This window comes from Danio rerio, chromosome 9, assembly GCF_049306965.1.
Source record: "Danio rerio strain Tuebingen ecotype United States chromosome 9, GRCz12tu, whole genome shotgun sequence".
In the NCBI taxonomy this organism is placed as follows: domain Eukaryota; kingdom Metazoa; phylum Chordata; class Actinopteri; order Cypriniformes; family Danionidae; genus Danio; species Danio rerio.
In genome coordinates, this window is record NC_133184.1 from 7,315,248 (window position 1) to 7,335,515 (window position 20,268).

The 20,268-nt window shown below is 37.4% G+C and overlaps 1 protein-coding gene across 8 annotated transcripts in view; it reads right to left on the reverse strand.

Moving 5' to 3' along the window:
- Positions 1-823: 823 nt before the first annotated feature.
- cracdla (cracd like a) overlaps positions 824-20,268 on the reverse strand; it is a 34,182-nt gene continuing 14,737 nt past the window's right edge. For 2 of the 8 annotated variants that reach the window (XM_009304477.3, XM_073912474.1), the window contains exons 3-12: positions 19,660-19,731; positions 19,370-19,499; positions 17,675-17,810; positions 15,859-16,020; positions 15,544-15,612; positions 15,214-15,408; positions 12,607-14,062; positions 8,724-9,655; positions 5,739-5,862; positions 824-5,658 (exon numbers count right to left, since the gene is read on the reverse strand). In XM_009304477.3, coding sequence (XP_009302752.1) covers positions 5,477-5,658; positions 5,739-5,862; positions 8,724-9,655; positions 12,607-14,062; positions 15,214-15,408; positions 15,544-15,612; positions 15,859-16,020; positions 17,675-17,810; positions 19,370-19,499; positions 19,660-19,717 — 3,444 coding nt within the window. In that variant the 5' untranslated portion in view covers positions 19,718-19,731 and the 3' untranslated portion in view covers positions 824-5,476. Of the gene's footprint in view, positions 5,659-5,738; positions 5,863-8,723; positions 9,656-12,606; positions 14,066-15,213; positions 15,409-15,543; positions 15,613-15,858; positions 16,021-17,674; positions 17,811-19,369; positions 19,500-19,659; positions 19,732-20,268 lie in introns of all 8 variants that reach the window. The other 6 variants (XM_005167446.5, XM_073912473.1, XR_012385153.1 and 3 more) reach the window with 5 other exon arrangements.

Genomic DNA, 20,268 nt, shown 5'->3' on the forward strand with positions numbered 1-20,268 from the left:
TCAATATGACGTCTACCAGACATTGGATTTTGCTTGCCATACCTGACCAAAAAAAAAAAAATGCCAGTACTTTTTATGCCATAAGATGTTGGCTAGACGTTGGATTTTGGTCACTTTTCGGCACAACCTAAAATCAACCAAATATAAATGTTATTTCACATCGTTATTGTCAAAATAACGTTGTCCTTAAATGCTTGTGACCTAAATCTAACCTTATATTAACGTCTTATGAAGTTGTGTGTCTGCTGGGTCAGTATAAAACATTGCCATGTATCCATAGTCTGTGTTCTGGAGCATTTAGGTGATAATCTCACATAAAAATACACATAAATTGTTGTAAATTAATAGTTTAAAAAAGCAATTTTACAATTTTATTTTAATTCATTGATATTGCTAGTGATTGTGTTCAGTTAATACAAAAAAGGGTGAATGAATGTATAATAATAATAATAATAATAATAATAATAATAATAATATTCATTGCACTGAATAAATGCAAATAAAATAACATGGATCCATGTGCTGATTATTTGCTATAACAGCTGTGATCTTTAAAATAACCCAATAAAGTAAATATATTGTGACGTGAATTCATATTATTAATCGTACAGTGCAAATAAAAAAAAAATTATAATACTTAAAATAAAAACGTAATTTTAAAAATTACACGAACATGCATGCTGGTCTGAAATTCAGCATTTTAAATGAGGTAAATTGGCATTATATTTATAAAAAAGCATCTTTTTTTTTAAATAATACATTTTTTTTGTTGTTGTTGTTATTGATATATTCTTGTGATTACCCACAAATCACATATTCAGTCTCATATTTAGTGAGAATAATTTATTTAGGATGGGTATTTTCAAAAGCAAGCCGACCATAATCTGATATTTCAAAGTACATGATATACTTTACAGTCACATTATTTAACATTTAACTTAAAATAACAGAAATCTTCAAACCTAATAGGTGTCAGAAAATCAACAGGTTATACAATGTACCAATACATATAAACCTACGAATGGAATCACGGAAATAAATAAAACACATGATTAGAAAGGGAATAATCATATTAATCAAATGAACAACAAGAAAAAAATACAAGAAAAGGTAAACCTGAGAAACACTGAGCAATACAGTATATTACACGGGAACAAATATATAGTTTTGGGTAAAACATTTACAGAAGCATCAGTTTCTAATCCTGAGATCTCAGGACACTTTTGCTCGAGTCTGAACCTGAATTTGTTTCACCTTCATCTCTAAGAGATATACACTGTTGTGTTGTGCTGTATTGTGGCACTTTTACAAAACACATTACCAGCAAGATATTTACTTACAGATTTGTTTTGTGTTGATGCCTACACATGGCAATAATTCAGTAAGACTTGTAATGTTTTTGAAAAAGTCTCTCATCTCATATGCTTCTGACTGCATTTATGTGATCAAAATACAATACAAACAGTTAAATATCTATATTTACAATTTAAATAATTGTATTTAACTGCATATCTTTGATACAAAACTAAGAAATTTACTCCAAGGTCTGATTGCTGATTTGCTGTTCAAAAACATTTCTTATTAGCAATGATAAAACTGTTCAACCTAGGCTCATTACGGATACATACCCCGATTTCTGGGGACAGCGAAATACGTAACTGGAGGTACGTTTGCTCACAGTTTTTGATTTTGCTGTGTAGGCTTTTTGATGATCTCAAGTGTGTCTTGCACATACTCTTCTCGCATAAATCTACCAGAGGGCGCAATATAGACTTCAGCCGACCAGGCTAGCTCACTGTCGAATTACTGACTGACCCACCTACCCCCTTTCCTAAACCCAACCAATAGTGTTTTTAAAAGCATTCTAGAAAAAAAAAGCAGTTGAGTGATTTCACCATGCTTTCAGCCTGTTTTTTTATTTTTATTAATTTACCTGCTTTCTGGAACCGCTCCACTCAAACCCTTTAGTTGCGGTCAACTCAGCTCCACGTCTCAAGTCCATCTGCATACGTGGTGAGCAACTGAGCAAACTGGTAACACTGGAAAAGCCGCCTGTGCGGAGGTAAAAGGTCAGCTGGAAACGCTAAAAGGAACAGAAGACGTCGGCGGCATCATACCGCCCATAGCGTTCATTTGAAAACAAAATGCTGGTTACATAATTCCTCTCCAAAAATGTAGACAGGTATGTATCCACAATGAGCCTGTGTTGCAAATGTTTGTGTTATTAAACAGTACAAAAATTAAAAAAAATGGAGAGTGAGTAAATGATGACAATTTTCATTTCTGGGTGAACTATCCCTGTAAATTGTAAAAAAAAAACATTAAACAAATTCATACTTTCAGAGCAAAAGAAACTTCTTTGGAAAATTTAAAAAATATATGCTTAATTATTGAATTCATAGTTCACATGGGGAGAATGCAAGCAACATAAATAGGTAAACCTAAAGGAAGGGGTAGTTCACCCAACAATAAAAATTTCACTGGAGTGCTTCTGAACACATCTGAACTGTTGAACACAAAACAAGATAATCTTGTTCGATGATGTTGGAGAAAAAAACAGCCTTTGACATCCATCAGAAGAACAGAACATATTCTAGTCAATGACTGGCATTTTCCAACATTCTTAGGTATATCTTTGTGTTTAATAGAAGAAAGATACAAGAGTACAGGGATGAGTAAATTATGTCAGAATTGACATTTTTGGGTGAGCTGTCCCTTTATACGGAAACCCTGAAGGAACGTGATGGTGGGGAAAAAAATTGGAGGAGGAAGAAAAAAAAAATGATAGGAAAACATATTTCTAAGGTTTTTGCGTTCCCTCGCAAAGATTTTGCATTATCTCGCAAAGATGTTTTGCGTTCCCTCGCAAAGATGTTTTGCACTCCCTTGCAAAGATGTTTTGTGTTATCTTGGAAAGATGTTTTGCGTTATCTTGCAAAGATGTTTTATTTTCCCTTGCAAAGATGTTTGCGTTATCTCGGAAAGATGTTTTTCATTATCTCGCAATAATGTTTTGCGTTATCTCGCAAAGATGTTTTGCGGTTCCTTGCAAAGATGTTTTGCGTTATCTTGCAAAGATGTTTTACGTTCCCTTGCAAAGATGTTTGCGTTATCTCGGAAAGATGTTTTGCATTCTCTCGCAATAATGTTTTGCGTTATCTCGCAATAATGTTTTGCGTTATCTCGCAATAATGTTTTGCATTATCTCACAATAATGTTTTGAGTTATCTCGCAATAATGTTTTGCATTATCTCACAATAATGTTTTGAGTTATCTCGCAATAATGTTTTGCGTTATCTCGCAATAATGTTTTGTGTTATCTCGCAATAATGTTTTGCATTATCTTGCAATAATGTTTTGCATTTTCTCGCAATAATGTTTTGAGTTATCTCGCAATAATGTTTTGAGTTATCTCGCAATAATGTTTTGCGTTATCTCGCAATAATGTTTTGCGTTATCTCGCAAAAATGTTTTGTGTTATCTCGCAATAATGTTTTGCATTATCTTTCAATATTGTTTTGCGTTATCTCGCAATAATGTTTTGCATTATCTATCAATAATGTTTTGCGTTATCTTGCAATAATGTTTTGCATTATCTATCAACAATGTTTTGCGTTATCTCGCAATAATGTTTTGCATTATCTATCAATAATGTTTTGCATTATCTCGCAATAATGTTTTGCATTATCTATCAATAATGTTTTGCGTTATCTCGCAATAATGTTTTGCATTATCTATCAATAATATTTTGCGTTATCTCGCAAAGATGTTTTGCGTTATCTCGGAAAGATGTTTTGCGTTCCCTTGCAAAGATGTTTTGCATTATCTCGCAAAGATGTTTTGCGTTCCCTTGCAAAGATGTTTTGCGTTAACTCGCAAAGATGTTTTACGTTCCCTTGCAAAGATGTTTTGCGTCATCTCGGAAAGATGTTTGCGTTATCTCGGAAAGATGTTTTGCATTATCTCGCAATAATGTTTTGCGTTATCTCGCAATAATGTTTTGCGTTATCTCGCAATAATGTTTTGAGTTATCTTGCAATAATGTTTTGCGTTATCTCGCAATAATGTTTTGCATTATCTATCAATAATGTTATGTATTATCTCGCAATAATGTTTTGCATTATCTATCAATAATGTTTTGCATTATCTCGCAATAATGTTTTGCATTATCTATCAATAATGTTTTGCATTATCTCGCAATAATGTTTTGCATTATCTATCAATAATGTTTTGCATTATCTCGCAATAATATTTTGCATTATCTCGCAATCATGTTTTGCGTTATCTCGCAATAATGTTTTGCGTTATCTCGCAAAAATGTTTTGCGTTATCTCGCAATAATGTTTTGCATTATCTATCAATAATGTTTTGCGTTATCTCGCAAAGATGTTTTGCGTTATCTCGGAAAGATGTTTGCGTTATCTTGCAAGGCTGTTTCTCCATTAACACTTCCTGTTCACTTCATTCATGTAAACCCTCCCTTTTTTGCCAAGATTCTCCCATATTTTACCATTCTATCCCACTTTCTTTCCATTGAAGCTGTGCGTCGATGTGCACAGCTTTAATGTTAAGAAAGTGAATGCAGACATTTTAATATTTATTTCAGCGTGCTTTCAAGATTAAAAATATGGTAAAATACTTAATGATGGGATGAAAGTGGGATAGAATGGTATAATATGCGAGAATTTCGGCAAAAACGTGAGGGTTTACATGAATGAAGTGAACAGGAAGTGTTTGTGGAGAAACAGTTTTGCAAGATAACGCAAAACATCTTTTTGAGGGAATGCAAAAAAGCTAAAAATATGTTTTCCTATCACTCTGTTATTTTTCTCAACCCCAGTTTTTTTTTCTTCCACCAATTTTTTTCCCCACCATCAAGTCCTTTCCTGGTCTCTGTACCTTTAAGAGGTTCAGTGACTGAAAAATGTGTGACTGTCCCTCAATAAAACACAAATTCTGGTTCACTTCCAGACTGCACTGCTTTAAAGTCTGAGTGAAATTAGAATTTTCAATGTTTATTTTGCTAGCGCACATTGTCATTCTTTAGGTGAACAATCGATTAGTGCATTCCACTGAAAAAAAAAGTTTGTTGGGATAATCTTTAAATCAAAGAATAACTATTTTTTTCCATGTTTGGAGTGGTGGTCCTTCTGTTGACATCAGTTTGATGCTACACTCTCAATATTTTTAACCACGCCCCTCTTATCGTTAGTTTGATATGAGGGAATGATGCACAAAAAGAAAGCTCCACCCCCTACTCAATATTCAGTTTCAGTTGGAAGTACTTCAACATACTGAAATAAAAGTCTCAGCAACTTCTGGTTTATGCTGACATTAACATCAACTTAACATCCAATGAGCTTCATCTGGAGCAAACCAGTCACTTTAAATCCACATTCAACATAAAAAACCCTTCAAACTTACAAACCTTACACAAAGAATCAGCATTCAACCCCAAATTTAACCTCTGTCACCTTTAGTCCATAGACATATCACTCCATGCCAGCGATTTCCTCTTGGCGAGCTCCATCCAGGACGGTTGCCCACTGTCCCGCGCTGACTGCAGAGGAGATGACGATGGTGAGGATGAAGGTGATTTCTGCTGCCCCTTTTCCTCTCTTTCTGCTGACCTCACAGGAACAGAAGACACAGATGCTTCTGGAAACATCAACAACAAGTATGAGCGTACATTTGAACTGTAACTGGCATTTAAATCTCATACTTTGTTGCTCACTTACGCGATGATGAACTTGAGTCAGGTCCCGTGCCGGACACCTTTGAGATCGACGGTCGGAAAGGACGGTCGGAGACTGCTGACTGAGGTGCACTTCGGGACTCTGATGAGCTTTTCTGATCAATATTCTAGTGGAATCAGTAAAATGGTCTACAATGTTTACCAAATTAAACATTACAAGTAGAATATGTGCAAATATACTAAGACTACGCCTGTTGTAGTCCTATTCATTGTTCATATCGATGTCAACATTGCCAATTTTACATTGTCCTGTTTTATTTGGGAGTATGCTGTTGTATGTCGTTGTATTTGCACTGTATTTTGCACTGTCTGCAGCCAGCACCTAAGCTTTTCACTCATCACAGCACACATGCTGCTGATGATGTGACAATAAAAGTCATTTGATTTGATTTGACACTACAAATGTCCAGAAATCATAGACTTTTAGGTTAATTTATTGATTTTTATTTATATTATTGATAGTAACTCTTTAGTTTAAGTATCATTTCTCATTAATACATTATGGTTTGTCAGCTGTGGTCTGATGGAACTAAGATTGAACTGGCCATAATGACCAGTGTTACATTTGGAGGACAAATGGGAAAGCTTACAAGCCTAGGAACACCATCCCAACTGTGAAGTATGTGGCGGCAGCATCATGTTGTAGGGCTGTTTTGCTGCAGGAGGGACTGGTCCACTTTACAGCATAGATGGCATCATGAAGAAAGAACGTTATGTAGAAATACTGAAGAAACATCTCTAGACATCAGCCAGGAAATTAAACAATGGCTGAAAATGGGTCTTTCAAACATGACTCTAAGCATGCTGCCAAATTAGTTAAAATGTGCTTTAAGAACAACAGAGTGAATGTTTTGAAGTGGCCATCACAAAGCCCTGAGCTCAATCCTATAGAAATATTGTGGGCGGAGTTGAAAAAGCTTGTGCGAGCAAGACTGACTCAGTTACACCAATTCTGTCAAGAGGAATGGGCCAAAATTCCAGCAAACTATTGTGAGAAGCTTGTGGATAATACCCAAAACATCTGACCAAAGTTATACAGTTTAAAAGCAAAGCTAAAAAAATACCAATGAAATATATTTAAACGTTTGACTGTCTAGAAATTAATAAAAAATTCTCTCATTATTCTGGCATTTAGCAAATGTAAATCATGTAGGTAATCCTAACAGACCTAAAATACTAAATGTCAAGCAGGGTTTACCATCAGACAGTTTTTTAAATAGCTATGTTCCTTTTTTTTAGAGTGTATGTAACCTTCTGATTTCAACTGTAGACGCAATCACCTGTTACAAATCTTGTGAACACTTATGATGTCTTACAGTGCTCTAGATCTGTCCGTTTCAGACTGTTGAATGTTTTTTTTTTCTCACATAGACTAATTAGCACGATTATGCATTCATATATACTGGCACGGACCATTACAGGGGTGGTCACATGTTTATTATATAGTCTATTATGTTAATTATTAATATTATCATTCAAGATACAGATCAGGTGTCCTTCAGGGGGATCAAGCGTTAATTAGGGAGGTCAATCCCCCCTAAACCCCCTGTAATTTGCACTCTGTGTGCAGTCACAATAAAATCACATGTAGATAATGTGGAACCTAGAAACACACCTGAAACATGTGAAACATTTGATTTGGTTTTAAAACAGTTTTATGTAAAACTCATGCGACACCATTTAACAAATGGTGGAAAAACATTCCAAAACCATGTGTTTTAACCATAGACTGTAAAATATATAGACGTAGTATCCGTGACGTCACCCATAGGTTTCTAAAGAGCGCAAAAGAAGCCACAAGTAGGCGCGGCCAACCGTCGCCATTTTGTTGGCGCGTCATCACACCCACGGCGGGATACCAAACAAGGGCAAAGAGGCGAAGAGTGAGCGGAGCTACAGACACCTGCTGACATTTAGCTTGGACCTGGTTCAGACACACTTTACTTTATCACATGTGACTTGTTTGTATTCTCACCACTTGTGCTTGGTTGTATACTATATCAATAAAGTGTTTAGACTTTTAAAAACACTGCTGTAATACATTGAGCAACTAAACACTGTTCTTATGACGTTTTTCAACAGAAGGGAAAACGCAAATTACTTCCAAACACTTCAGATATAGTCTGTGTTAGTAAATGTAAGACTATTGATGAAATCCAGCATAACACCGTATGACAACGCTTCAGATGACTGTTCTAGAGCCTACAGCTAATCAATCTGACAGATTCTGGAGTGCATTACAGCTCTAAATATAAATATAAACGATAAATGATCTTAAATAAAACAAATACATGTATAGAGATGGTATATAAGTATGTAACTTTACTCACATGGGAAACGGAGGCTACGTGAATGGTTTGTGAGCACAATTAAGTTCACTCAGCATGCCATGCCATCTAATAATTGAAGGAAACAAGTCCAAAAGGCAGTTGACTGTGTAAAGCCACATAAAACAACACAGAAATATGATAAATATGCCGAGTTCAGTGGCTAATCTGCAGGATTCAGCTGAGGTGACGTGACGGCGACCAACGAGACCTATCTGTCACTCAAGTGGCCACGCCCTTAATTATGCAAACTTAATATAACTTAATATAAAGGAAACGGATGAGTTATAAAAAATTCACCCCCCTCACAGTTGTCATGAAGGGTAATATTAGCTGTATTAACCAAAATCTTGTTTTGTACCAGGCTGTAAACACCTTTTTTTCTGCTGTAAAGTTGGCCATTCTAACAGTGGGCTCAATTGAAATTTGCTCTGTTTTGGAGCCAGGAGCGGCCAGGACTAGCGGAATTTCGGATGATTTGCAGTTTTAGTTACTTCCGTATTGGCTTCCTGAGAGAGAGCGGGAGGTTGCCGCTTGGTTTTAACACGTGAAGCTGATTTAGTTTTTTTCTTAAGAAAGGATTTTGCTTGAAAATGATATAGAATTAAAGAAATCAAATGTGCTTGAATGTTAAATAATACCTTAGTTGCGGTAGTTGTTTGGTTTTCCCATCGCTGCACCAGCGAGCTCTTGTTTCCTAATCCTGCGGCCCACACTGCTCTGCCATCTTCAGGTGTGGACCCCTTCCCCTGAAGCACAGATGCCCTGTCAGCTTTTCCTGAGATTACGGTGGGCTCTACCTCCTCATTCAGAGCCTGTTCCTTCAAGACAGTACTGGCAGACTGTTGGACGCCCAGGTGGGATGTCACCTTTGGGCTTGAGAATAAATGTGGGGGACCAGGGGGAGGTGTGGGTTGCTGTATAGCTTGCGAGGGCCTCTGTGATGCTGATCGAAATGGCGAAGACTGCTGGATGGGTGGTATCGGTGTTGGCTGTTTTGATGCATGTATGTTCGATGTGCTTGTAACCGAAGACTGAGTTGGTTTTACTATTGAATTACAGACTTGAGTTTTAGACTGAAACTGAACATCTTTTGTGCTGTCAATTACAGGCTGAGTAGTGGTTGAACTTGCTGATGGTTGGCTTGTTGTTGTTCTAGTTTGAGTCTGCACCGGTGTGACCTGAGTGTTAGATTGTGTGGGTCTTCCAGAGGGATGTGCACAAGGTGGTTGTTTTGTGTCTATGGGTTTGAGTTGAGGTTGTGTAGCTGTCGGCTGGCTTGTTATGTTTGGAGTGGTTTTTGGGTTGGCTTGAGATGATTGGACTTGTGTTGTGCTTGAGGTTGATGGTCGTGATTGCAAGCTTGGAAACTCCGGCAGTCTACTGGTGAAGAGCTGTTGGAGACTTCTGGTCTTCTCTCTGGCCATCTCCATCCAGGACACCTCTGAAGGTGTGGATGTTGGTACCGTCTCCTGAGAGGACACAGCTGGGGTCTCAACTGGAGGCAAGTCTGTACATTCTTTGGGGGGTGAAGGTGCAATCTTAGTGTCTGATGATGACGGCTGAGGAGGCTCTGAAAAAAAGATGAGAATATTTATTTATCAGAAAAAAATGTAATTTTGGGCAAAGTTGGCCACATGCATACATAAGGTTCCTTTGATGCAAATTTATTTATTCAGCTGCGCCACAACCATTATAAAGGCTATCCACTTGTTAAGCTAAGACTTATCGGTGAGGTATGGAATACTGTTTCCTGGTCCAAGCTTATTTGAACTGAGAAAATATTAATTCATGGCTTTTTTTTAGTCCTATCACACATTAAATTGATTTTTCTTATAAAATTATAGTGTACACCACAGTCTCTGGACTTGCTGCATCTCAAATACCAATATTTTAACAATTTATAAAAAATTAATCACTTTCTGAACTTTCTAAAATGTGTTTAGGAGCCAAAATGAACTTGTTTGCTTTGGTGAGCTGTTTTGAACTGCCTCAAACTTAGTTTTAGCTTTGTTGTTCGAAGTGACGTCATTTCCTTTCATTCTTCGACTTTGTTTGAAGTATACCAGGGCCTTAAAATAATTGTTAATACACCAAGGAACGCATTCATTCACTTATCTTTCGGCTTAGTCTCTATTTCAGAAGTCTCCACAGAGAAATGAACCGGCAACTCTTCAAGCATATGTTTTACACAGCAGATGCCCTTCCAGCCGCAATCCGGTTTTGGGAAACACCCATACACTCTCATTCACAGACAGTCATACACTACGGCCAATTTCGTTTATTCAGTTCACCTAAAGCGCATGTCTTTGGACTGTGGGGGAAACTGGAGGTAACCCACCTGAACATTAAGAGACCATGCAAACTCCATACAGAAATGCAACTGGCCCAACCAGGACTGAAACCAGCAACCTTCTTGCTGTAGGGCACCAGAACTAATCCCTGAACCACCTCATACTATTTAGGCAAATTAAAGGAGTTTACATAGTGAGCTGCATTTACATTAATCTTGTGACATAAAAACAGACTACATGGGTCAGTCCAAAGCACAAACATTCTTCCTCATAAGCAATTGAGTTTTCATATCTTTTGTTTATTAGAATAGATTAGAGGGGATTTGTTGTGAATATTAGTAAGACTGTTTGGTTTTGTTTGGTTCTTTTATTTAGCGCCACCCATAGCCAGTCTTTCTAACATTTAATTGTGTATTGTCTTTAACCTTGTATATACCTCACTCACTGATTCACCCTCACCTTTTTGTAAATAAATCACTTATTTTTCAACGTATTCTTGCTGTCCATCCTTACTTTGTATCACAATTTGTTTTTGATTTTTTTTTTTTGCAATAACTAATTCCTCTGTTTAATGTGCAACTCCACTCCCCTAGACAAAAAGGGGTTGTAACAGTAGTGTTAAAAACTAACAAGGAACCTCATCCACTGTTTAAAACTAAGCCCAGAATTGATTGAAGAGAGAATATTGATGCATTTTGAAAATCTCTAAATCAATGCAGACTTGATTTCTTGGATGATTTTTTTTGGCAAACTCAATATGCTCCACATATTCTGTTGGCACAAATAAACACAGACAAATGGCAACAGATGTCAAATATTGGTAAAACACTTATTTGACAAAACTAGATGAACAAATCAGTTGAAGTTCATTGGAGTCTGTTAGTGCAGTGCGAATTGATCTTTACAAGTTGATTCTCAATCAAAAAGTCACACAATTGTGAGCACAGTTAAGGCCAATTACAATTCATTGTCAATTCTTTATGATTTTGCTTTTTTCTTTTCAGTTCAGTCCCTTAATTTATCTGGACAGCGGAATAAACTACCAACTTAATAAACACTCATTCACACTCATACACTACGGACAATTTAGCCTACCCAATTCATATTTACCGCATGTCTTTGGACTGTGGAGGAAACCCACGCCAAGGCAAGGAGAACATGCAAACTCCACAAAGAAAAGCCAACTGACCCAGCAGAGGCTCAAACCACCAGCCTTCTTGCTGTGAGGCGAATGTTCTACCCACTGTGCCGCTGTGCAGCCACTGCATACCTTAAATTATACAAATTCCTCTAATAATTATTATGAAATAAAGGTCAGTTTAAGATCATGATTCGGTTAATCCTTTTGTCAGATCAATAATATGAACAGGTATAATAAACAAAGATCTACGGGTCCAATCTGCCATTTGTTTACTGATTTCAGTGTGAATACAGAGGTTTTATAAGCCCCGGTTATAAATAAGAGGTTTTATAAGTTTTATAGGCCCCGTTTACACTAGTGCGTTTTAGTTTGAAAACGGTGTTTAAAATCAAAAATGATCCGCATCGACACTAGCGTTTCAGAAAATATCTCCGTCCACACTACGCCACCAAAAACGTATATCACGTGACCGTTCGCGCACTCTGGGCATGCACGTTCTAGCGAATATATGCTGCTGCTGTAGTAAAAAAGGCAGTTTAACTGCATAATGGCGCCTAAAACAGACAATGCAAACAACGCTCCCATTTCTGTGTCCATTATGTTGTTTACAGTGAAGGCTGGTCTGTTGTCTTCCGGTAGCGTTAAAGCCATGTGTTAAAGTCATGTGATAGGAGCTTGACGAGTAAGGGAAGGATAAGCAATGACACAAAAGCCCCATTCAGCTAACAAATCTCGGCAGCCCCGTCTACGTTTTCAGATGTCTCCGTTTTCCCTCATCCACAGTGAGACGGAGCAGCAGCGTTTTAGAATGAAAACGGCCTCTCCAGCCTTTCCAAAACGCTCCGTTTTCAGCGCTCGAAAACTCCGGCGTAGTGTGGAAGGATGGTGTAACCGTAGCAAAACGTATGGGTTTTCAAACTAAAACGCATTAGTGTAAATGGGGCCTCAGACAAGCACAGACTGTTTCTTGGTATGACCTGGAACATCTTCCTCAAGATATGTAGCTGTTCAAATTCATCATAATTGCAAACTAAATAGGCCAGAAGATTAATCTTTAGGTACCTTGGGAAACCACAAAAAGAAACTCACCAGTCGGTCTGAGGAAGCCCGGTCTCTCCTTTTCTCTACTGAAAGAACTTGAGGCCTGAACTAAGTTTGTAGAGCTATTGGTTTGGAGAGGAGGGTCTTTGAGTTTGGCATGGACTCTTATGGCCCCTGTGCGTTGAGCCTCAGGTTCAACATAGCTGGCTGAATCAGACTGTGAGGCCACAGATGGAGCTTGAGGAAAGGTTTCAAAGCTGTGGCGTTTTGCCTTATCATCTGATTGAGCTTTGTCCAATCGAAACTTAAGAGAAAGAGAGGTAGAGCGAAGCTTCACTCCAAATGCATTTGTAGACTCTTTCGCTTTGCCTGCCATGGCATCCTCCACCACATCCTCGTCTGCCTCTTCGGCAGCCTCCACCTCACTTAAACCTTGCTCAGTAGTCTCTACCTTGATCTCCTGCTTCTCGTTGATCTGAATCTCCTCCACATTCATGGGCTTTGAAAGGTCAGTGGATTTTGGTGGTATCACGGAATCAGAGTATCCTTTGTCTTCCTTCTTAGATGATGGTGGTAAGCTAACACATGGGTCTTTTATTGCTTTCTCAACTTGTGAACCTACTTGCCAGTCTGTCTTGAATTTCAAAGTTGGTTTGTTAACTTCGATGGCTTCCTTTTTCAGTCCATCTTGTCCAACTACCCCGGTGAAGCTTCCAGTCCTCTGGCGCTCTTGATTCTTGTCTGAGGAGACACTGAATGATCCAGATACAGTTCTCTGGCGCTTTATGGTTTCTGTTTGAGCGGTATCCTGACTTACAGCCGACACTGGGATGACTGGGGGAAGAGTCTTAGACTCTGGTTTGTCATCTGTTGAAGGTACATATCTTCTAAAAGATGATGGTCTCAGACTTACTCCACAAATTACATTGGGTGAAGCAGAAATAGAGCTTTCAATATTTACTGGACTCTGAACACTATATTTCCTCAATATATCCATTTGGTTTTGTGCCGGCACAGTATTAGTCTTCTTCTGATCTTTCACAGGATTTAGTTCTGGTGTAGTTGACACAGCTGGTCTTACAGTTGACACGGGGTTACTTTGGCTGCTCTTGAGTAGTTTAGAGCTGCTGAATGTCTCACTCTCTTCTTTTCTCTTTCTGTCAATTGGCACCACTGGGATTGGTGGTTTCGCCACTGGTGGCTCAGCTGAAGGCATCTCTTTTGGGCTAGGACTCCTCGCAGGAGATGTGGACAGGATGTTACTCGCAAGTTCCGGTTCAGATGAAATTTGTGCATCTTCAGCAGTCTGCAGAGCCATTAATGGTGAAATCGGAAGGCTCTTGATTGGCATTGCTGTGAGCTTCTCCCCTGGACGTAAAACTTGAGAGGAATACGACTGAGCGCGAGGTATCTCTTTTACAAGAGCCACCCCCTCCTCTTCCTGCCTTGTAGCAACTGACTGGTCCAGATTGTTCAGACTCTCTGACCGAGTTCTGCTTCCATCCTGCTTCAAAGGGACAGGGTGAGATGGGGGGAAATGTATCAAATGTATATCAAAATATATCATGAGCAAACTCAAAACTTCTGCTAAAGAAGAGTAATGTAGTAGGATGTAATCACTGTACACAAGTGCAGCAATGTTTCAGGAACAAAAAATATTGAATCCTCATTGGGTTTGGTAGACATCTTTCCTTTTCCTTTGTTGCTTTTCTAACATTGTATCTACTCCAGGTGTTACTGTTGAACCAAACCATTTACACAATGTCAGTAGTGTTCATATTGTAAAAATAATAATAATAATAATTCTTTACATTTATATAGCACTTTTCTGGGCACTCAAAGCGCTTTACACAATAGGGCTGGGGGGGGGGGGGGGGGAAATCTCCTCATCCACCACCAGTGTGCAGCATCCATCTGGATGATGTGACGGCAGCCATTTTGCCCCAGACCGCACACCACACACCAGCTGATTGGTGGAGAGGAGACAGTGATGAAGCCAATTGGAATATGGGGAGGGTTAAGAGGCCGGGGTTAAACCCCTACTCTTTTTCGAAGGACATCCTGGGATTTTTAACGACCACAGAGTCGGGACCTCGGTTTAACGTCTCATCCGAAAGACGGCGCTCACTGAGCAGTATAGCGTCCCCGTCACTATACTTGGGCATTAGGACCCACACAGACCACAGGTTTGGCGCCCCCTGCTGGCCTCACTAACACCACTTCCGGCAGCAACCTAGCTTTCCCATGTGGTTAATTTAGCACATACAAATAATGTTACAGTATGTTACCGTATCGCATCTTCAAAATTCAGTTGCATTAATTAGTGGAGATATTTTTACCATACAAACAAAATGTGTAAGAATTTTGTTGGTCATTTATTTTCAATAGTAATTAAAAATCAAATTAGCAAAATACTGGACTATAGGTTTAGTGAAGGCCAGGGGTGGGCAAACTCGGTCCTGGAGGGCCGGTGTCCTGCACAGTTTAGCTCCAACCCTAATCAAACACACCTGTTTATAGATTTTTTGTGATCTTAAAGACACTGATTAGCATGTTCAGGTGTGTTTGACTAGTGTTGGAACAAAACTCGGCAGGGACACCGGCCCTCGAGGATCAAGTTTGCCTATCCCTGGTCAAGGCCATAAGAAGACTCACTGTAATGGACACCCTCTTGTTTTTGGCACTAGCCCTTTGGTTCTTGGGTTTGAGAGACATTCGGTGGCGGGCAGCAGAGTTGTCCAGAAGGGAAACGACCTGTGGAGGAGTGCTGAAGTCTACTGCTGACCCTGGAGCCTGTGGCGAAAGAGGCGCAGGGCTGATCGATCGAGGAGAGAGAGGCTGTGAAGAGGCCTGGAAAGGGAAGAGGGGCACTTTTTTAAAAATACAACATTTTACACTTAATAAACCATTCAGATTTAGGTCATGAATAAGATGTATGATTGACAGGCATAATGTAAACAGCATGATGAAATGACATGAGGCTACCTGTTCTTCCTCTTCGCTTCCTGTTCCAGCTAAGCTCAAAGTGCTATGGTTCTTGGAAGGGAGGGAATACTGCAAACATAATGATGTGGACGTTTACACCATATTTAGCTAACACGCTAGCTATTTTTTTGCTAAAATATGCTGAAAGGCACATTTTGAACAAATGGAAACACAAAATGAGTTACATAAACGAATGTAGAGGGAATTGAAAGATGATATTAGCTGAAAACATGCAATTATCACCACAACACATTAGCGTACAATACGTCACAATAAAGATCTTAGGATGCTGCTGATGTCTTTTAGTACAAGCACCTTGTTCGATATGCTCATGTACAGTGCATCACTGTGGGAAACTTCAGGTGGGCTTCGAGGAAGACCATCATCTTCTGAATTTCTACCTGCATCTTCACGTTGTTTACTGGGCAAAAGCAGAGGAGGAGGACCTAGGTGCATCTTTTGCTGCTGGAGCTTCATCTGATCAGCCAGGGGGGAAAAAAAGATTATTTATTAATAAGGATTAATTCACCTCTAAATTTAAAATCTGTTATTCATTACTAACCCTGTTATTCTAATAGCCTGAGATCTTCATTAATCTTTGGAACACAAATTAGGATATTTTCATCCTCCATATTTATAAATGGTCCCGAAATGTTAAAAGTCCAGAAAAGAAACCAAAAACATTGTCAAAACCTTCCATGTGACTTCAGTGGTTCAACTGTAATCATACGACACTATGAATTCTTGGACTTTTGTGAGTAAAAAATGACTTTGTTCACCAGTGTTTTTCATGTCAGCTCAGGGTGTGCATTTACTACAAAAAATATATGCTTGCTTGTTGCTCAGCTGACTATAATGGAAATACATCGTACTGCCCTTAGTAAGCGTGCACGCTGACCTATTTAAGAAAACAAGACACAGGTGAACATAGTCATATTTACAGTTTACATACCTTTTTTGGATCTTTGTAAGTTCACAGTTGAAGTCACATGGACAGTTTTGGACCATTTATGTCTATGGAGGATTCAAGAGCTCTTGTATTTAATGTAAAATGTCTTAATTTTTGTTCAAAATTTGAAGATCTTAGGGTTTGGAATAGCATGTTAATAACTGAATTTTCATTTCTAGGTGAATTATTCCTTTAATAGAACTAATGAAAACATTTCTGTCATTCTGTTCTTTAATAATGGAGAGTGCACCAAAGAGCTGTGAATATTTTGCTGAGAATATTTTCTTTTTACTTTGTATTTGTTTATTTAAAAAAAAATTAAGACTTTAATTCTGGAAGGATGATTTAATGGCAACAAAATGAAGAAATGTACCACAGCTTTACATTTCATTTACATTATTTCATTATCTCATAATATATATTAAAAGAATGTAATATGTGTTTCACAAATATGAACTAAGAGAACAGAAATGTTTTATTTATTTAATGAAAAAAAATAATGAATGAGTTTCACAACTAATAAGTCAAGAGTGGTCAGTTTCTGTCAGCTTTTAAGAAAATATGTTTCAATTTATTCAGCATTAAAAGCTTGGGTAAAAACAAAAAACTTTTTTCCCCTTTGAAAACAATATATTCTATTTTTTTTTCAAAGATTTATGATATTTTGGAGCAGTAAACATGACAGGCTAAATAATTCTATTGAATTAATGACTTCTGCTGTCTTCATTTGTTTCAAAAACAATGATTTCTTTACAATTTAAACAGCATCTTTTGATTTTTTTTTTTCTGCTGGAGATACTGTTCTAAAAAAATGTAAATAAAAATCTTAAACACCTTTGGGACGGTATTACAGAAATATTCAGGACAATAAAAGTGTTCCTTTCTAGTAAAATTGCGCAATAATACTAGTAGTAATAATAGAAATATATTATTATTATTATTAATAATAATAATAATAATAATAATAATAATAATCATAATAAACATTTATGCATGCAGGCAAAGCTGTCAGTCACATTTGGTCAAATTGTTAATGGAGCACTATAAATAATGGAGAGTGCACCAAACAGCTGTGCCGTTTTAAAAAGGAAATAAAAAAATAAATAAAATAAATGTGTAACATCACAGGCAGACTGAGAGCAAATGTCACTGAGTCTTGTGGATGTGGTTTATTGTACTGACCTGCAGAGCTCGGATGTTGCCATGGATGTTCTCCTGAGACAGAACTCTCAGTGGTTCTGTGTCTGAATGACCGTGTTCGGCCTGAAAAATGCTGTCATGTGAAAATGCTCTGGATCCCAGCATGCCTTTGGAGCAACTTTAAAGTAAACATAAATTGTTAAAAGAGGAGTACACTGTTTATACTTAAATGTATACATGTAAACTCATGTGTACTCATGTCAACCCATTTAGTTTTTTGCAAGATTTTGTTTTATGCCAAAAATTATTAGAATATTAAGTAAAGATCATGTTCCATAAAGACATTTAGTAAATTTGTACTGTAAATGTACCAAATGTAATTTTTAACTAGAAATATGCTTTGCTAAGAGCTTAATTTGGACAGCCTTAATGCCAATTTTCAACTTTTCAATTTTTCTTTTTTTATAGATATTTCCTAAATATGTTCACAGCATCTCTGATAATATTTTTTCTTCTGGAGAACGTCTTATTTGTTTTATTTCAGCTAGAATAACAGCAGTTTTTAATTTTTTAAACAGCATTTTAAGGACAAAATTATTAGCCACTTTAAGCTAATTTTTTTTTTGATAGTCTACTGAACAAATCATCGTTATACAATAACTTGCCTAATTACCCTAACCTGCCTAGTTAACCAAATAACCTAGTTAAGCCTCTAAATGTCACTTTAAGCTGTATAGAAGAGTCTTGAAAAACATGTAGTCAAATATAATTTACTGTCATCATGGCAAACATAAAATAAATCAGTTATGATAAATATTAAAACTATTATGTTTAGAAATGTGTTAAAGAAATATTATCTTTGTTAAATAAACAGAGGCTAATAATTCAAGGGGCTATTAATTCTGACTTCAACTATATGTACTGTATAGTCGAGTAGCGTATTTTAAAGTGATAGTTCACCCAAAGGCGTCAATTTTCTCACCCTCAAGTGGTTCCAAACCTATATCAGTTTCTTTTTTCTGCTAGAAGAAGAAAGCTGATAACCACTGACTTCCATAGCAGGAAATACAAATACTATAAAAGTCAATGTTCACAGGTTTCCTGCTTTCTTCACAGTATCTTCTTTTAGGTTAAGCCAAAAAAAGAAACTCGCACAGATTTGTAACGGATGAAGCGTGAGTAACTGACAACCGATTTATTTGTTTTGCGTAAACTAACCCTTCATGTGACAGTTTAGCCATTTTTACAGATTAATTTGAGCAGGGATCACTTCGACAACATATTTTACACAAACGTTTAATATATGCTAATTAAAATTGTTTCTTTTCGATCAAAGGCACAATGGATTTTGAATTTTTATCAATTTTTATCACAATTTTATCAAAATGCAATTAAATAAATTCCTTTTTTACAGGAAATCCTCAAAGCGCGCAGAGCTGTAAGAGGTTTCAGAGATGTTCTTTTTATTATTATTTCTTTTTTACCTTTTTTCCTTTATTAGATAGGACAAAAGACAAAGTGGAAGAGAGAAGGGTGTAAGGTTGGGAAATGTCCTCGAGCCGGGATTCGATCTCAGGACGCCCTGATGTGCTACTGCACCATATGTCGACGCTCTAACCACTAGACTAGAAAAATAACTATCCTTTTTAATGATTTTTTTTTTCAATAACAGCATTTGCTAGCTGAGCTGTTTTCAAATCGTACCATGCAGACAGTGAGTGAAAAGTGAGCACCTACTCGGAGTCCTCAGCACCCCATGCAATGTCACTTTCAGACTGACTCTGCTTCAGTCCACCATCGTCCTCCTTCCTCTTTATCTTCACAAGCAAGCGAGACTTTAGAGACTTTAACCTGGACTTCTTCCTTCCTAAACATCAAACACAATACGTCTTGGCATTATGCATTTCATGTATGATAGTAAAGGTGCAGTAGATTCAAAAAGACAAGTATCTTATTATATAACAATTGCTGACATTAGAATATACAGTACATATTTTTTTTGGTCTTGAGCCTTAAGGATTTCTGACCTGTTAAGTCGTCAGTGGCTTCTCCCTCTGGATCTCCTGAGGCCTCCAGAACATTCATTTTCACCGGTTCTGCTGTTAATGAGGACAGTTTCACACAAAACAGACGGCAGAGAATGAGGAGAGAGAGAAAGAAACACAGGAGAGCTGCGTAAACTGTCAAAGAAAACGTTCTAGAATGACAACAGCATGTTATCGTTTATTAAATGTGTTTCTTAAATTCACAGCAGAAGGAGTGAAGCAGAGGAGTGATTTACTGACATGTGAATTACTCGATGTGGCAACGTGGCTAAATCTGCAATGCTTGCGATAAGAGAAGACTTTTCTCAACCCAACAGAGACCAAAGGTTTCTTTGCCGGTCGTATTTTCCATGTGATCTGAGAGTTGTTACTTGAGAACATAAATTGCCTTCTAAAACATTAAGGATATTTTCTTTTTACTTTGTATTTGTTTATTTAAAAAAAGAAATTAATTTGATACTTTAATACTGCAAGAATGATTTGATTGCAGTAAAGTAATCAACCACAGCTAAACAAAACTAATTAATTTTATTAGAAATATCTCTTACAAATATCTTTTAATATATTAAAAGAATGTAATCTGTGGGTTAC